Consider the following 13,360-nt stretch of genomic DNA (forward strand, 5'->3'; position numbering starts at 1 on the left):
TATGTAATGTACGAGGATGCTCAGACACAGGTAAATTCAATAGTCACATCATAAACGTAGATCTTCTTGTATTGAATCAGTTGGGTTGCAATAAAATACATGTGCTGTTGCAAGAACGGGAAGAAAACATGGTACATACTACAAACACCGAGGTATCCACGATGGCGAACCTGCGTCGCCGTTTCTCATGTCTCTTACATATAGAACTCGGGCTTCCGGGAAGTGATTCCGTACTCCGAGAGCGCGGCGCTGAGATCCTCCATCATCAGCGTCGTCTTTGTCTTGTCCTGCACGGCGTTTAAATTGAACGTCCCGGTGATATATGAATGAAGACCTACTCGTGCTGAAGAAGGCCCAGGCTGGGCCCTTACACGGCCCCCTGCAGCATTTGCGCGTATGCGAGCGTGTTGGTATGCGTCGGCAGCAATGTCAGAGACAAACTTCTGTGCTGCAAGAGACAGGAGCCGCTTCCTGCGACAGATGAATCATAAGCGGCTCGCGCCCGTTGAGATACATATATGAGTACTCACAACCGCACGTCCTCACAGTCAAAGCCGACACGCTGGAGATAGTAGTCTGTGACCTCGTTTGGTATCTAAGAACAAGCGGAGGTCAACACGGCGCGCTCGTCCGCAGCCAGTCTCCCGCTCAGGTACAGCACACCACCGCGGCACGGTGTCATCGCGCGCCACGTACCAAAGGCTCGTAATCGTCCAGCATGAGGAGGAACTCGGCAAGCGTGCGGTCCTTGCGTGCCTCCTCGGTTGCCTGGCGCGAGAGCTGTTGCGCGGCCTGTGGCTGCGCGGAGGTGCTCGCTGCCTGGGAAGCGGCCGGGGTGGATTGCTGATGTTGAACCTGCGCGTAGGAGGGCACTGAGGTCGGATAGTAGCCCGTGTTCTGCGGGGAATCTGAGTAGGGCGTGGACATAGTTGGATAGAACGGAGACTCGGAGAGAGCAATGTGGCAGAAAGACGCAACTTACGTGATTCGGGGAGCCGTGGGAATCCTCTTATTACTTAGATCAGCTTGTTTCTAATAACATTTATTACTTATCAACATCAACACCGAGCACATAACGAGACCTGTACATGTGCTATCGTAGTCCATGTATCTGAGCTCATCTAACTCGTACACTAAGTTGAGACAGAGATCAACGCTCCTGAGTTATCCGTCTCGAAGATTGTCGGTACGACCGGTTGGAGGAGCTGCATGAACACATGCTGGTCGCTCTCCACTTGCGACGACGCCCTTTGAAGAACCGCTAATTGGCCGAGGCCCATACCCAGAGCACGACGATCTGTCAACGATGCGCGCAGGTCGCTCGCATACCTGCCAATAGTGGCATTTACGAGTTCTCGAGGCACGGGCGGCAGGTCTACTTCGAGCCTTTCCAGGCGAGGGAGCATAAAAGGTTGGTCGTCTCTACCGTGGACGGGGACGCGCAGCATCTGTGGGAGCACTCCGCAGGATGGTCCGCAGATTCTTAGCGTCGTTACCTCGTCCATGGTGCCAAACACCTTGAGCCACCATTCAACTTCACCGAAACAGCCCTGCGGAGACGAGATTTCGAGCCGGCGTAGGTACGCCAGCGGTAGTGCTCTGCATATGAGAGCCATCCACAGCATGTGCGAGTTTGGCATCCCTTCCATGCACAGCGACAAGTCAAGCTGAGCGGATCCGGAGAGGGCTCGTATAGGATTACTGGGCAGCTGCGGAAGAGGAGCATCCCCCTGGAAGACGAGAAGTCTCGTAATGAGACCAGATTGCAATGAAATCGTGTTGAGTGGGACAAGCTCGTAGATAAGCTTGGCTGCGATAGCAGCGGCGAAATCCTCGCTCCCCCTGTCCGTAAGGCATACACAGCTAATGTTTGGGCTCCTGGAGAAAACCATGTGGTTGAGCAAAACACTGCAATCAGCGCAGCTAGCTTGAAGCATCAAATTCCGGAGGTAGGGCAAAATGATGACACGAGTGTGCGGGACTTGCCACATCGCCAGGACCGTTCCCTGTGCATAACATGATATGTTGAAGCGCAGCGACAAAAATTCGAGAAGGTTAAGGCTCTCCACAGCATTGAGAAAATCAGCCATGACAAGGTGTCCATCGCGTACATCCTTACGAATCTCAAGATGTCTGAGATTGACGAAGGATGGCAAGGACATCCACATGAAAGGAATCTCAACTAACACAAGCTTCTGGAGCGTGGGCATGTTGTCCGGCAACAGAAAAGGCAAGATTGGACGGTCATCCCCAATTGAAGCTTCTTGCGGCACATACTCGATCTTGAATTCTGTAAGGTGCGCCGCCGAGTGCGCGATCGCGATCGCCATGAAGGCCTGCCGGACGATCTGCACGGGCGCCCTCAGGTGCAGTATGCGCACGCGTGCGAGCTCGTTTTGGATGATACATTCGAGGTTCAGCACCTTCGCGTCCTCTTCTTCGGGACGCGCGCCCTGCGTGAACACCGCGAGCACCGTGAGCGGCATCTCGTGCGCGCGCAACAGCTGAAGTTGGAGCCATTGTGCACGCGCGCCGACGACGACGCGCGTCCAGAGCGCAGGCGTGCTGATCGCGATGTGCCGCCAGTGCGTGCACACTAGCAGGAGACGCAGCCATGACAAGTCCGCGTCTGCCGCATCCGGGGCCGTCGCAGCGCACTGCGCGACGCGCACGAGGAAGACCTCGGCAAGGATGTCGGGAGGTAGACGTGCGATGGGCGTGAGCTTGTTGAGGCGGCTTCTGAGATCGCAGAGGACACGCTCCTGGATGAATATTTGCTGTTCAAGCTCATCGCGGTCTCTGTATATCGCCCAATACGCTCGGAGGGCACTTCCGACTACGTCAGTACTGGGAACAATCAATCAAGAGCAGACAATGAATACGAGGCGGTACTCACGGCATCTTCGAAGAACAGTTGTAGCACACAATCTCCGCAAGCAGGATAGCAAGACACTCAGCCTCTTATAAGTCATAAACTGAGCGTGGAGACCGTGCTGACGCGTCTCATAGCGACCAGCGACAAAGGCAGAGCTTTTGAAAGCCACTGGGGTAGCCAACTTCCGCAGGAGAAACAAAGTGCTGCATACCCTTTTTGTCCAATCGGGGTACGGGATCGAGCCACTCTGTGTTGCTTTATTCTAACCATTGCGCGAATCATACGCATGTTCATTGCCTACTCTTACACACCTTCAATGTGCCTTACACAATTTGCTTCCTGCCGTACGTCAGAATACTTTCTCGACACCGTCTGGCAACTTGTATCCTCCCTGTCGACGGACCTGCAGCGTGCAAAGATACCACACTGTGAGAAAGGCGTAACACGAGTCAACCATGCGCCAACCTACCTCGTCAAACGTGTCCATCAACAGCAGGCTCTTCGCGTGCCCCCACAGATCACTCTCCAGCTTGCCATCACGTATGCAGCGAGCGACTTCATCAGCTTCATAGTGCCAGCCGCCACCGACGTAGTGGAAAGAGCGCTTCTCCTCACGCACGATGACGCCGCTGCCGGGACTGTCAAAGTACTGCACAGTGAAGGACGTCGGCTTGAAGATCGGCGTGCCGATGATGATGTTGCCGTTGCGGTAGCGGATCGTCGCGCCGAAATGCGCAGTGGGCACCGTCATGCTGCAGCTAAGGATCGCTTGTGCCCGGAGCGTGGATGTGAAGTTGACGGTCCAGCTTGTGCTGCTGTCAACACCGGTGATGGGGGTCTTGACCATGGATGCGCTCACGCTCGTGGGCGGGGCTTTCTGGTTAGAAGGGTGCTCGTACAGAGCAAGCACAGTCTGGAATGAGAACATACGTCAACCGACTGTGCTATTATTCACTTTGCTAAAAACCGTACCCAGATCATGGGATATGGGCCCCTGTTATATGTCAGCTACGGAACGAACAGAAGCGACCGGGAATAAGCCTACAAGTCTAGGAGTGCCCCTCCGCCGAGACGTGGGTCAAGCATCCGGTGGCTCTTGGGAATATCTATGTGAATGTTAGGTATCGAAGTCTGCTCAATGGGGTGGCCTCGAACGCACTCTCCAGATCGAAATCGTGTGAGAGGTCGGCATGCAGAACGACAGGGTCACCGAGGGTTCCCTCCTCCGCGATGCGCTTCACCTCCAGTGTTAATGGCTGAAAGCGCGTCCACATTGCCTCCATGAAGAACAGGTTCTTTTCCTTGGCGACGGACAAAAGGCGCCGGAGCTCCGCCGCGTTGGATGTCGCCGCCTTCTCGCATAATACATGTTTTCCCGCGAGCAGGCCTGCGAGCGCGTTCTCGTAGTGCTGTGTGTGCGGAGTGCCTGCAGGGAGTGGTCATGGGAACCCTATTCGCAATAGAGAAGAGGTTGATGACGCGCACCGATATAGATAGCGTCGACGTCCTGGTGCGATGCGGGGTGTGAGCGGAACAACCTCGGGACAGTGTGGGGTAACTTCGCGCGCGAACGTACCTTATCTGCAAAAACCTCCTCGTACGTGCCATACGCCTTGATGTGCTCACCGTTGCCGTAGGCGGTAATAAATTCCTTTGCCTTTTGCACATTGGCGTGACGCGAACCGACAGCTACGACTTTGTGGACGACATCAGTGGTTCCTCGTCTAGGGACGTGGAACTTGAGAACGCGCGATCAAGGCTGCAGGTGGATGTATGCGTACGTTTTGGGGTCCAGAACACAGTCCTGTCATATCGTCCTCAACAGATGTTCACGCGTGTTTGCCGACTACTCACCTTGACGAACTCCATGGCGATTCTGCCGGTAGAGATAACTCCCCAGCGCAGCACAAACGGTTGAGCAGAGGCCATTGCTATAGACTATTAGGGGGACGGAGAGGTGGGTGAATGCTCGCGATCGTTTCAAGTGCCTTATAACCCAGTCTAGCCAAAGACTCGGTGACCCGTCGGAAACAATCATTTGCCAAAGTATGTCATAGTCAGGCACGGCCCGGAGCCGCCGGTACCAGTGTGTGCATTCTGCAAGGGTATAGACACGGAAATATACAAACAGTTTACATCACCTGTCCCTGTGCGCGTCACATTAGAGAAGACAATTCCACCATATGCCTACGGCCCATCATCTGAGTATCCGCAATGCATCTCTCACTGTGCTTCTCTCGCTGAGCAACGCGAGCAGCTGGTGCCGCTCGATGTGTTCATCCCGATCTTTGAGCGAGGTTTCCTCTTCGCACTCATTGTCACCAAGTGCCAGACGCATCGCCGCCGCCGATTTGTTCGGGAGCACGGAGGGGGAGACAGTGAAGAGCGTATCGAAGGCCGAAGTAGATAGAACATGATTGTTGCTGATCCGTGTTGAGGTTTTGATGGACGTAATGGCATGCGAGGTGGACGTCAAAGAGAGTGCCTGGCTAATTATTTGCTTGAGCTTAGCCTGTGCCTCAGCAACATCAGTAAAGGACGCCACGAACATGTTGACACAGCGTACCTCGAATGCCAGCATCATGAGAGAGGAAACGGATTTCGACGGAGCCCCGAGGTTGTGTTGTGCACATATCAGGTTAATGCGGTCTGATATGTGCTGCAATGTGAACCCTCGAGATGAAGAGGCGAGATGTAAAGGAAGTCGGCTGCCCGGAGGTTCTGCATAGACTAGTGAGAATTGCCATACGAGTGTGCATAGCCTGGAACGTACCGCCCCTCTCTGGCACCAGCTGTACACCACGCTCAGCCGCAATCTCATCTTTGTGTATTTGCGGTCGCTGGTCTAAGGCCACAGCAGCTGCTTCCAGGTGCCGCACGCGCTCTCTCTCTCGCCTGCCCAAGCCCACGGTCCATCTTTTTAGCCTCGAGGATCTGAGAGACGTCGGATCGAAGGTGTCGGCGCCTTGGTAGGGGAGCGTACGACGCCGCTTCCTTGCTGGGGGTTTAGGCACATCTGGGGGTGGTGTAGGAGGAGCAAGGTGGGCGGAGGTGTCGAACAACGAAACAATGAGGGAGTTGTGTAGCTGTACTGGTAGTCCTTGCGTTAGAGGAAGAAAGCTATTCAAGGCATGCAAAATATACTGAGGTGCGTCGTATCGAGTAGTTCCTTGACCTGCTCGTCAAATTCCACGCGCGAGATTCTGGCACACAGGTATTCCTTGAGAGCGGTCCAATATGACGGAGCTTTCGGGCCCAGTGCGGAGATCAATTGGTGTCTGCTCGTCGTAGTTGACGGTAATGACATGTTTGGGTAAGGGCGGTGGCTAGAAACAAACGGAAGCGCCGCGCTCTAACGATCGGGTCTGATGACTAAGCATTCCAATTATGCAGAGATATCGCGAATGGGCGCTTACCTATACAACGCTCTCATACTTCACCATCATCAAGTCATCCGTCGCTATAGCTGTATTGTATCTTAATAGACCACGCCGCATTCTCTTCCGTCTTTGTTTTTGTGCACTCATACGACCACGATTGCTCCTCTTCGTTGAGGAGCGACTGCACGCCACGAACCAACTATTTCCCTCTTATGAACCCGGATCGACAGTCCACTTCGAAATCAAGAGGGATATGTCGCTTTTAGTGAGTTGATGCAATTAGTCGTGTATGCGAGGCGCCTTGACACGTACCTACCCATAGTAATACACCGAGAGGATGCCGTGCCGGAAATCAATGCAAGTTCTTGCATGGGGAGTCAGAGAAGTTGACGCCGTATGACAAGAGCAAAACTTGCCATTTCTACGCTGCCGGCTTTTGTCGCAGAGGCGACAAGTGCTGGTTTCAACATGTCGCTTCGGATGCATCCACGTCGCAGATCCAGACAGCCCCTGCAGCTGAGGAGGAGGAGCTGTGCTGCATTTGCTATGAGAAGCCTGTGACATATGGGCTGCTCAGTGAGTACGACTGTTAGTGCGAACGTTGTAACACAAGCTGATACCGTGTCCAGTAGGCTGCAGTCATATGTTCTGCATCCACGTAAGTCATCGTCTTGTCTGTGATTCGTTTTGTCGGAACTGATTGATTCTTCCCATCAGTGCATCCGCGAGTGGCGCAGTTCTAATAAGAGGTCTGTCGAGGTTGTCTTCTCTGGAGTTACGAAGCAATGCCCCCTTTGTCGCGCGGCGTCGCGATTCGTCATTCCCTCTAGCCAGTACTTCCCGGAGGGCCATCCGCGGAAGGCTGAGACTATCAATCGCTACAAAGCCAGCATGGCGCGCGTCCCTTGCCGGTCCGTCTAGACTCCTATAATCTCATGTGCATGTAGGTCTCACGCATAGCACAGCCACTTTCAGAACTCCCCCGCAAACCGCCGCTTCTGTCCCTTTGGCAAGGACTGTTTCTATCAGCATCTCAAATATGATGGTACCCCTTACATTTTCCAACATGGAGCAGACCATAATATGAGGGTATGCATGTTTCCTCCATAGCTTCTCTGACTTACAAATGTCGGTCCAGATCTATCGCAGGCGACTCGAGCGGGCTAATGGTCGTGGGCCTCATGGTCTTATCGGAGACCTCTTCCCTGACTTCCCTGATCTTGGCGCCACTATCGATGCCCTTCGTGCTAGTCTGCCTGGCCTCATGGAAGGACTTGGTTTACCGATGGTACCGATGGATGACGCAGACTGGGACATTGAACCCGAGGAGGATTTCGAGGACAGGCCACTAGTGGAAACAATGGAAATGCTTGTGCGTCGAGCTAGGTTGGCATTCATGAGGTGGTCTTGAAGCTGATGGCAGTTTTGCAACCTATGCAACAGGTCGACTTTCTCACCAATGTGCAGGCTGAGGAGGTCGGAGGGCGCACGTTCTATCGGTTCGGTACAGCGCCTACGATCCCCATAGCAGACAACGGCCCTGCTTTTGCCCCTCGTACAGACGTCCAGAACCTCGGCTTACAGCCAGATCAACAGCTGAACACTCGCGGTTTGGATGCGCTGGTACCGTCCACGGGTGCTACTCCCTCAACGGTTATGGAACGGGCACCAGCAAACCGAAGCGTCTCGGACTCTCCTTCCAGGTTCAGCACAGTAGTCACAAGGGAAGATCAGGCGTCGACAAGTCTATCTATTAGCAGTCTTGACGACCTCCGCCAGCTGCCTGATCTAGCGGCCAATCCGCCGCAAGTCCCCTCTTTATTCATACCAGACGCAGTGGGCTCTCTGGTTCCACAGGCTAGGATATCCTCGACAGCGGACACTGTGCCGCCTGAAGCACGACAGCCAGTAATCCCTAGAGACTCCGCGACTCAAGCTTCAGCGACAGCGCGGCCATCCAACTCCCAAGCTTCACAAGAGGAGGCACCGAGTGAACCAATATCGGCGCCGCCTGCTGAGGTCGTGCACGACACGGACCCGCCCTTCCTCACTGATGGGCGTGGCCGCGTTGTGTGGAGCAGCACGACTGCCGGTCGCCACCGCGGAGATCGTGAGAGTCGTCGAGCAGGGAGAGCAGCCGCCGCCACCGCCGCTTCTGCGTCTGCGCCCGCCCCCGTGCAGGCCCAGCAGAAGATGCGAAGGGAGGCGTCTGACTCCGATGTTGCTATCGCGCGAGCCGAGAGCGGATCGGGCGAAGACAGCGGGGGTCGTGAGCGGCAGGGCAGCCGACCACGCCAATCCGCACGCGTCCTGTCAAGCCCTGAGGGTACTCAGCAGATCTCCGACGGTAGCCTCGAGGTCTTGGATGGCATCCTGTCCGATGAACGGCGTTTCCTGTTGCCTGCAAGTGATGCTCAGGCCATAGAGGGTCCAATTGCGTCGGGCTCAACGGAGGAGCCAGAGGCACTCGGTACCGACGAGGACGAACAGCAGCTTATTGAAGAAGTGGCGCGACGCAACGAGGGGCGGTCGTTCTTTGGCCGCATATTCGGTGCTGTGCTGTTTTTTTGAGATACACGCGTGAACGTAGTGAAGCGTACACTGTAATGATCAGTGATGGAGTGAAACCCGCTGTAGTATTAGATTGGTTCGGACTGTGTAGTTGCTAACGTCGTCTTCTATGTTATGAGTGACAAAGCGCGAAGCGTTGATCAACTTGGGCCGGTGCCGTGGATAATCAAAGCAGGCTTGATTGAGAAGCGTGTTTTAGCGAGAGTGGCCTCGAGTCCGAATTAGGCGAGTATGTCTGTTCTCTGACATAACCGCGGCCATAGCCCAGACAGAGCAGTATGTAATAACTTGCTCCTCAGCTCATTACCGCCATCATCTTTACCGGGAAGCTGCCTTGCCGTTCGCAGCCCGGTCCCCTCCTGACCCGCGTCCTTTGCGCGGTCGTACCTAACTGAGCTCGAGCTACCCAACGTATACCTCAATCTTACTCTCAACCACCATGGCCACACACACACAGCCACAGCTGCCAGAGCCATCGGTCCCGGGGGCGCTCAACGGCGAAGAGCATGCGCGGAAGCAAACCAACGACACTGATAGGGTAAACGGTCACGGCAAGTCTACTTCTCCGGTACCTTCACCCGCCTCATCCAGCGGACGAAGAGGCCGCTCGCGAACGCGCACGACGCCACGCAGTCGATCCAATGACAACATCCGGCGGAGGTAGGTCCATGTGTATCATTCCTGGCATCTTGCATCTCACTGCGATGGACAGAGGGTACCACACGCTCATGTCGTCCTTCGGCAAGGCGTTCCATGTGGAGAAACGTTGGAAGCTAATCCGAGAGATGGGTTCCGGAGCCTATGGATACGTCATGTCCGTCTGTTATCCCTTGCATGCTTGCCTTCCTGTGATACTGAACACGAGCAGCTCCGCCGCAGACGAAGTCTCCGGGGAACCGGTCGCAATCAAGATGGTCACTCGCGCGACGGAGAAGGTTCAGCTCGCAAAACGAGCTTTGCGCGAGATCACGCTCCTGAGGCACTTTAACCACGAGAACATCACCGGCCTGATAGACGTCGACTGTACCCCGGATCTGAGTGAAATGCATGTGTTTGACGCGTTTCGTGTCTGGATCTGTGAGAGCTAACGCCTGCTATAGATACATTTTCATGGAGGTCGGTCTTATCGTGTTCCTGTGTGAGGCATGCTCACCGTTCTCTCCGGCGTTAATTAAAGCCTATGGAAGGTCTGCCTCTTGCTCTGCGCGTAGTTTGCCAAGCCTGAGATGCTGGTATTTTACCCACAGCTGATTTGCACCAGATCATTAAGTCAGGCCAGAGTCTCAGCAATGAACATGTCCAGTATTTTGTATACCAGATCTTGCGAGGTCCAGTCTTCCCGCTTCCTGCGACTGCTATGCGTTCTGACCCGTGATGCGCCTGTTTAGGGATGAAGTACATTCACTCGGCGTCGGTTATTCATCGTGACCTGAAGCCAGGAAATTTGCTCGTGAATGCCGACTGCGAGCTGAAGATCTGCGACTTTGGCCTCAGTAGAGGCTTCGATTCGCGCGCGGACGAAGGCCCTACCATGATGACCGAGTACGTCGCAACACGATGGTATCGGGCACCGGAAATCATGTTGGCATTCCGGTGGGTCAGACAATCACACATTTCAATATCAGATCTTAACGATATAACTTTTCAGAGGTTACACCACAGCAAGTGAGTGAGTGACTTGCCTTCCTCGTGCCTCTTATAACGGGCCTTTCCAGTCGATGTCTGGTCAATCGGATGCATCTTCGCTGAGCTAATGCTTGGCAAGCCTCTGTTCAAGGGAAAAGAGTAAGCGTTACTATTTATCGCCTTCATCCGAGGTAAATTGATTGTTTCTGCTGATAGCTATGGTCGGATTTCCTATTGATAAGATGTCGGCCTAGCTGATGTACATTCTTCTATACACCTACAGTGGATCAACTGAACAAAATCCTCGAAGTCTTAGGTATGTATGGTGTTCCATAATGCTGTTAGGCTGCTCAAACATGTTTCGTCACAAGGAACACCTGATGACGAGACAATAGGCCGAATAGGCAGTTCAAAGGTGACATCATCATAGCCAACCTGTCCGGAAACCTGACACCCTCCACAGGCTCAAGCTTACATACGCTCTTTACCTCGCAAGAAGACTGTACCATTTTCCAAGGTCCTGCCACTTGCTGATCATCAAGGTAGAGAGCTTGTGGCGTATTACGGCGTCCGTCTACTGAGCGAATACGTCTAGCTGTTGATCTTCTCACCAAAATGCTCTCTTTCGACCCGGCCAGGAGGATCACAGTCATAGAGGCACTAGAACACCCCTACCTAGCCACATATCACGACGTCAGCGACGAACCCGAGTGCCCCGAGACATTCGAGCGGTGGCGCATGCTCGAGTCGTTGGAGACGCTCGAGCAGTACAAAGAGACGCTATATAACGAAATCCAGGACTATCGCAGCGAGGTCAGGAACATCGCGGCAGAGCGCTCAGCAAGCAACCGCAACTCGCCCGTGCCTGACGTAGAGCGAGGCATCGAGGAGATACGGGAGATGGCGGAACATATGCCACACCCATCGGAGTCTGTGTTCATCGCGTCGCCGGAGTTGCAGCACCAGGCGCTAGACGGTACGACTCGGGCAAGCAGCTTCGACGGCAAGACCGACGACAGGTTGCGGGAAGGCCAGACTGGGGCCTTGGACGGCATCATGTGGGAGCAGATGCAGACGGATCCGGTCGTCGCGTATGCGCGGCGGTCAAGCACCTTTATCCCGTCACGCACAAATTCGATATACTCCACGCACTCGGCGTCGCAGTATCGGCATCACGGGGCGCGCTCACCGACAGGCGGCGAATCAAATTCACACGGGGGCGCGAGCAGCGTCGCGTTTCCGACCCAGGAATACGTCGTTCCCGCCCGTTCACGAACTGCGTCGATGCTCGGCAACGAGGGTCAGCGGAGGCTGCTGCGGACGCTTTCGACGGTGTCGATATACGAGAGTGGCGAGGGACTAGCTGGCGGCCTCGCGGATATCGCACCCATCGGGAAGTACATCGTGGAGAGGGACGAAGCCTTGCCGTCAGAGATGCCGCAGGAGCTCGACTCACCGCCGCAGATAATGACCAAAGAGCAGCGGAGTCGATGTAAGCAAAAAGAGGGTGGTGAATGAGAAAGGCCTTGGCTCTATTAGACGCGTCGTAGATGATCTAGATGTATGAGTACATAGACCTGCATTCCTGTCCCATTGTACATAGACTGATGGGCTAATCATACTCAGTGAATACGCTACATGAACAAGTTGATGGTATGCAAATAGTGGATGCGAAAAGTGAATGAATACAACTAATGGGCGATGCAACATGGGATGATGGTCCCTCAGTCTCCAAGTTTAGCTTTGAGTTCTGAGAATCTGTATAAGCCCATCTGGACTCTGAACGCATTCAGCAACACTCACTGTCTATGATGTCCAAGTATGCTGTGCTTGCGGGACTATCGGGGTATTCATCCAGAAAGCTCACGCCGTAGTCTGCACTCTTCCCGATACGAGGGTCCAGAGGTACGGCACCGAGGAAGTCGACGCCCATGTCCTGCGCCAGTCTGCGCCCGCCGCCCGTGCTGGGCTTGAATATCTGCGACTCATTCTTGCAGCTCGGGCACACGAACCCAGACATGTTCTCGACGAGACCGAGCACGCGGATGCCGACCTTTCTGCAAAAGTCGATCTCGCGGCGCACGTCCTGCAGCGCGACCTCCTGCGGGGTCGTGATGACGACTGCGCCGTCGATGCCACTCTCCTTGAGGAACTGCACGATGCTGAGGTGCTCGTCGGACGTGCCCGGCGGCGTGTCGATCACGAGGTAGTCGAGCTCGCCCCAGTCGACGTCCTTGAGGAACTGCGAGATGAGCCCGTTCTTCTTCGGCCCGCGCCACATGACCGCATCCTTGGCAGATGGTAGCATGAAGCCGACAGACATCACGCCGAGGTTGTCCTGCACGTAGACCGGCGACCAGCCGGAAGACGACGAGTGCACCTGCTCGGACGCGATGCCGAGGATGGTGGGTATGGACGGGCCGCAAATGTCGACGTCCATGATGCCTGTCTGCATAAAAGGTGAGCTTGGTGGTGTGTATAAACGCATGAAATACCCACCTGCAACTGCTCGTCTGCTGCAAATGCCCAACCGAGCTGAGCGGTGAAAGTAGATTTGCCGACTCCGCCCTTCCCAGACAGCACCAGGATCTTCCGCTTTACGCTGGACATACGCTGTCGTATGAACGGGAGGGCGGGGTCTGGGCCTTTTGTCTGGCCAGAGGCACATATTTCCTGGTTCGCGCATCCTGCGCAGGCATCTGCCTTGCCTGCGAGCTCAGACTCAGTCCCCTGCATTGAATGAGCGTTCAGCTCTGGCGCTGATTATTTCTGGGTAAATGCATACTGGACAATGTTCTGGTGCATTGGACGGTACAGACAGGACGTCCGGGATAGGAACTGGCTGCTGTACTGCGAGCATGAGTGCAGGAAACAAGGCAATGACTTGACTCGGAGGCGGAAGCTCCTT

At 54.7% G+C, this 13,360-nt stretch overlaps 7 protein-coding genes across 7 annotated transcripts; 2 read left to right on the forward strand and 5 right to left on the reverse strand.

The window, feature by feature from the left end:
- Window positions 1-194: 194 nt before the first annotated feature.
- POSPLADRAFT_1137032 (hypothetical protein) lies at window positions 195-927 on the reverse strand (the record flags this gene model as incomplete). Its single annotated transcript, XM_024484751.1, has 3 exons — window positions 195-471; window positions 531-595; window positions 697-927. The coding sequence occupies 3 exons, from the start codon at window positions 925-927 to the stop codon at window positions 195-197; spliced, it is 573 nt and encodes a 190-aa protein (XP_024341089.1).
- A 206-nt stretch (window positions 928-1,133) lies between these two features.
- On the reverse strand, window positions 1,134-2,901 carry POSPLADRAFT_1054914 (hypothetical protein; the record flags this gene model as incomplete). Its single annotated transcript, XM_024480573.1, has 2 exons — window positions 1,134-2,847; window positions 2,897-2,901. The coding sequence occupies 2 exons, from the start codon at window positions 2,899-2,901 to the stop codon at window positions 1,134-1,136; spliced, it is 1,719 nt and encodes a 572-aa protein (XP_024341090.1).
- A 252-nt stretch (window positions 2,902-3,153) lies between these two features.
- Window positions 3,154-4,804, reverse strand: POSPLADRAFT_1065541 (hypothetical protein; the record flags this gene model as incomplete). Its single annotated transcript, XM_024481963.1, has 9 exons — window positions 3,154-3,278; window positions 3,345-3,788; window positions 3,848-3,869; window positions 3,921-3,981; window positions 4,035-4,301; window positions 4,361-4,382; window positions 4,452-4,599; window positions 4,657-4,679; window positions 4,730-4,804. 9 exons carry the CDS (start codon window positions 4,802-4,804, stop codon window positions 3,225-3,227), a joined length of 1,116 nt encoding a protein of 371 aa, XP_024341091.1. The 3' UTR covers window positions 3,154-3,224.
- Window positions 4,805-5,072: 268 nt separating this feature from the next.
- On the reverse strand, window positions 5,073-6,182 carry POSPLADRAFT_1137562 (hypothetical protein; the record flags this gene model as incomplete). The annotated part of the gene is made up of 3 exons (XM_024484802.1): window positions 5,073-5,596; window positions 5,649-5,975; window positions 6,020-6,182. The coding sequence occupies 3 exons, from the start codon at window positions 6,180-6,182 to the stop codon at window positions 5,073-5,075; spliced, it is 1,014 nt and encodes a 337-aa protein (XP_024341092.1).
- Window positions 6,183-6,508: 326 nt separating this feature from the next.
- Window positions 6,509-8,826, forward strand: POSPLADRAFT_1065543 (hypothetical protein; the record flags this gene model as incomplete). The annotated part of the gene is made up of 7 exons (XM_024481964.1): window positions 6,509-6,520; window positions 6,618-6,831; window positions 6,885-6,913; window positions 6,973-7,166; window positions 7,221-7,344; window positions 7,394-7,627; window positions 7,723-8,826. 7 exons carry the CDS (start codon window positions 6,509-6,511, stop codon window positions 8,824-8,826), a joined length of 1,911 nt encoding a protein of 636 aa, XP_024341093.1.
- A 704-nt stretch (window positions 8,827-9,530) lies between these two features.
- On the forward strand, window positions 9,531-11,271 carry POSPLADRAFT_1137609 (hypothetical protein; the record flags this gene model as incomplete). The annotated part of the gene is made up of 11 exons (XM_024484805.1): window positions 9,531-9,640; window positions 9,695-9,891; window positions 10,074-10,154; window positions 10,215-10,419; window positions 10,475-10,491; window positions 10,542-10,611; window positions 10,669-10,673; window positions 10,736-10,768; window positions 10,824-10,867; window positions 10,916-10,994; window positions 11,048-11,271. Coding segments are annotated over 11 exons (1,065 nt in total), but the record flags the coding sequence as incomplete, so codon positions are not given.
- A 749-nt stretch (window positions 11,272-12,020) lies between these two features.
- POSPLADRAFT_1168519 (hypothetical protein) lies at window positions 12,021-13,328 on the reverse strand. Its single transcript, XM_024488014.1, has 4 exons — window positions 13,238-13,328; window positions 12,952-13,182; window positions 12,256-12,901; window positions 12,021-12,202 (listed from the first exon to the last, which is right to left on the reverse strand). Exons 1-4 carry the CDS (start codon window positions 13,310-13,312, stop codon window positions 12,177-12,179), a joined length of 978 nt encoding a protein of 325 aa, XP_024341095.1. The 5' UTR covers window positions 13,313-13,328; the 3' UTR covers window positions 12,021-12,176.
- Between the last annotated feature and the right edge of the window lie 32 nt (window positions 13,329-13,360).

The sequence above is a fragment of the Postia placenta genome (assembly GCF_002117355.1).
Source record: "Postia placenta MAD-698-R-SB12 unplaced genomic scaffold POSPLAscaffold_4, whole genome shotgun sequence".
In the NCBI taxonomy this organism is placed as follows: Eukaryota; Fungi; Basidiomycota; class Agaricomycetes; order Polyporales; family Adustoporiaceae; genus Rhodonia; species Rhodonia placenta.

Excerpts from the sequence above, each read along its gene's own strand:
- POSPLADRAFT_1168519 (XM_024488014.1), bottom strand. The coding sequence starts at position 13,312 with ATGCTCGCAGTACAGCAGCCAGTTCCTATCCCGGACGTCCTGTCTGTA. Across the intron at positions 12,902-12,951 it reads CAGCAGACGAGCAGTTGCAG|ACAGGCATCATGGACGTCGA; the intron begins GTGGGTATTTCA and ends CCTTTTATGCAG. Across the intron at positions 12,203-12,255 it reads ATACTTGGACATCATAGACA|AACTCAAAGCTAAACTTGGA; the intron begins GTGAGTGTTGCT and ends ACAGATTCTCAG.